This window comes from Nannospalax galili, unplaced genomic scaffold (genome assembly GCF_000622305.1).
Source record: "Nannospalax galili isolate Female #2095 unplaced genomic scaffold, S.galili_v1.0 scaffold167, whole genome shotgun sequence".
In the NCBI taxonomy this organism is placed as follows: domain Eukaryota; kingdom Metazoa; phylum Chordata; class Mammalia; order Rodentia; family Spalacidae; genus Nannospalax; species Nannospalax galili.
This window is the reverse complement of record NW_008358534.1, coordinates 3,163,710-3,166,465: the sequence shown is the minus strand read 5'-3', so window position 1 is coordinate 3,166,465 and position 2,756 is coordinate 3,163,710. Positions and strand designations below refer to the sequence as shown.

The window sequence follows — 2,756 nt, the reverse complement described above, 5'->3', positions numbered from 1 at the left end:
ACGGTGGAAATGTATTTATTTCCTGCTGGGGATGCCTGTGACCATTCATTTTAAATATGATCATTGCGGTTTCCGAAGGGCTTTCGTTTTGTAAATATTTCAACTCGGCTCAAGTATCTTCCCGCCCCAGTGCACAAGGGTAAAAACGCCCCCCTTTCGGTCGGTTTCCGCGGCGGCGGCAGGTGTCTGGCTGCGGCCCCGCGTGGCTGCGGAAGTAGGCACTCCTTCCAGGAACGCTCCGCACTGCTATCAACAAGTGTAGGGCTGCTAGCCCGGTGCTCCGCTCAGCTAGCGTGGGCGGGTTCCGGGTAGATGCTCCCAGAAGACAGACCTCTTTCTCCACTGGAGAGAATTTCTCAGTTGGGAGTATTGGGAGCTGTGGTATTCTGGATCACCAGAAGTTTAAAAGAAATGATTTCAGATCATGCTCCGGCCCTATTCAGCCCCGGGTGTGGAACCTCAGTTATGAAACCAAGTGTCAGTGCCCTTCCCAACCCGCACCTAAAGTTTCGGGCCCTCAAAATTATCAGGACACCATCATGTTGGTTATAAAATTTATTGATCTCTCATTTAGGAATTAAAAGTAAAATCTTGAAAAACCTGAAACAAAATAAACCCTTCCCCACCACCCAAACGAAATCTGAACACATTAGCTTGACAAAATAGCAAACAGATCACTGCAGAAATCACCAACTCAACAGCCTAAATGCGGCCTGGACAGAAAACTGTCCCGCGGCCAGGGGCGGCAAGGCGGGAGAAACACGCACACCTGGCTATAAATTAACATTGGCTTTAGTTCCCGCGGCACTCGGCGCGGCCAGCCCCCCAAAAAGCACGAGGAAAACAGATGCAACGCGACCGCGGGTGGGGGCGTTGCAGCTCTCGGCCCAGCCTCACTCACTCCTCCATTAATACCAAACTAAGGAGACAACATTTTCAAATGCAACAGACGAACTCAGGACCCCGGGGAAGAGGAGGAGGGGGCTGGTTTTTCTTCGCAAACATCACAGCGATTCCCAGCCTACAAAGGGGGAGGGGGGCAGCGGTCGGGGGGGGGCTCAGCCCCAGAAAGTCCCATTTCCGCTGCTCCTGACTTTTTTTGCTCTCATACAAAACCCGACAGCTACAGCCAAACTTTCTGTCCTCTCCCCATCTTCGGTACAAGGCAACAGTCCCAGGCAAGCAAAGCTAAACAACAAGGCGTCCCAACGTGGGGGTGTGGGGCGGGGTGGGGACGAAGAGCTAGGAGCGCAGGCTGGAGCTCAGATGTGGGTCAGCGGCACCGTTCCGTTGACCGCAGTCCCGGCGCCCTGGTAGTGCTGGTGCACGCCGTGCAGGCGGCCGCCGGGCAGCGGAGACGCAGCGTCAGCCGCGTCCCCGCCGGGTGGCAGGTACATGCTGATCATGTCGCGCAGGTCGCCGAGGCACGCGCGCTGCGAGTGCGAAGCGATGGCGGGCGGCGGTGAGCTGGGCTCGGACTTCACCACCGAGCCCATGGGGCCCAAGCTCATGGCGGCGGCAGCGGCGGCGGCGGCGGCGGCGGGCTGTTGGCCGTAGGCAGCGGCGGCGGCAGCGGCGGCGGAGGGCCCCATGCCCCCGTAGCCCGAGGCTGCGGCCGCAGCGGCCGCGGCGTTCATGTAGCTCTGGGCACCGGGTGGCATCATGGGGCTGTACTGCAGGCCAGCCATGTCGTAGCGGTGCATCTGCGGGAGCGCAGGCGGCGGCGGCGGGCTGCTCATGCTCGGGGGCTGCGCGTAGCCCAGCTGCTCCTGCACCAGTGAGTACGCGCCGTTGGCCCAGCCGTTCACGTGCGTGTACGTGTCCAGGCGCTGGCCCACGCCCACCGGGCTGCTGGCCGCGGCGGCGGCTGCAGCGGCTGCGGCTGTTGGGGCCGGTACTTGTAGTCCGGGTACTCCTTCATGTGCACCGCACGCAGTCGCTTGGCCTCGTCGATGAACGGCCGCTTCTCGGCGTCCGTCAGCAGTTTCCAGTCGGCACCCAAGCGCTTGCTGATTTCGGAGTTGTGCATCTTAGGGTTTTCCAAAGCCATCTTGCGCCGTTGCCCGCGGGACCAAACCATGAAAGCGTTCATGGGCCGCTTGACGCGGTCCTGGTCGCTGCCCCCGCCGCCGCTCGCGCCAGCGCTGCCGCCTCCGCCTGCGTTCGCGCCGCTGGCTGGGTTCGCGCTGCTCTTCCCCGCGCCGCCAGGGGCTGCGGGGCCGCCGGTGCCGGAGGCTGGAGTGGGCGGCCCTACGGGGTTCTTGAGTTCAGTCTCCAGCAGGCTGTACATGGCTGGGGCAGGAAGAAGGTGCGCCAGCGTGGCGGGAGGAGAAGGTGCTCCCGGGGTTGGAGCGGCCACGGTGAAAAGACCAGGAGAGTCCGTCGGAGTGGCGCTTGGGGGCCGCTGGGCCGGCAGGTCGGGCGGGAAGGGCAGGCCGGCCGAAGTGCTCCGCGCGAAGTCAGCGAGAACGCGCGAGCTTCTAGCACCTGATGCGTTCTCTCGAGCTGGTCGCATTCGCAGCCTGGCCGGGAGCTTGCCGAGCCTCTTTATATACCTGCTTAGATCCCGGGGGTTGGGGCTCGGCCCGCCCCTCACCACCCGTAGGCCCCGTGATTGACAGGCTCGCAATGATGAGCCCTGGCCAATCAACATCGAGCCCCCATTTGGCCCAGCTTGGAAAAAAAGTTCGGGGAGCCCTTGCGTTCACCCCCCCCCATAGCCGTCTTGGGTAGAGTGACGTGATGAGAGTTATTCA

The 2,756-nt window shown here is 61.9% G+C and overlaps 1 protein-coding gene across 1 annotated transcript; it reads right to left on the bottom strand.

Annotated features, from left to right (window-relative positions):
• Positions 1-1,036: 1,036 nt before the first annotated feature.
• On the bottom strand, positions 1,037-2,515 carry Sox3 (SRY-box transcription factor 3). Its single transcript, XM_008821785.2, is given in 2 exon segments — positions 1,037-1,885; positions 1,888-2,515. Coding segments are annotated over 2 exon segments (1,251 nt in total). The 3' UTR covers positions 1,037-1,262.
• Between the last annotated feature and the right edge of the window lie 241 nt (positions 2,516-2,756).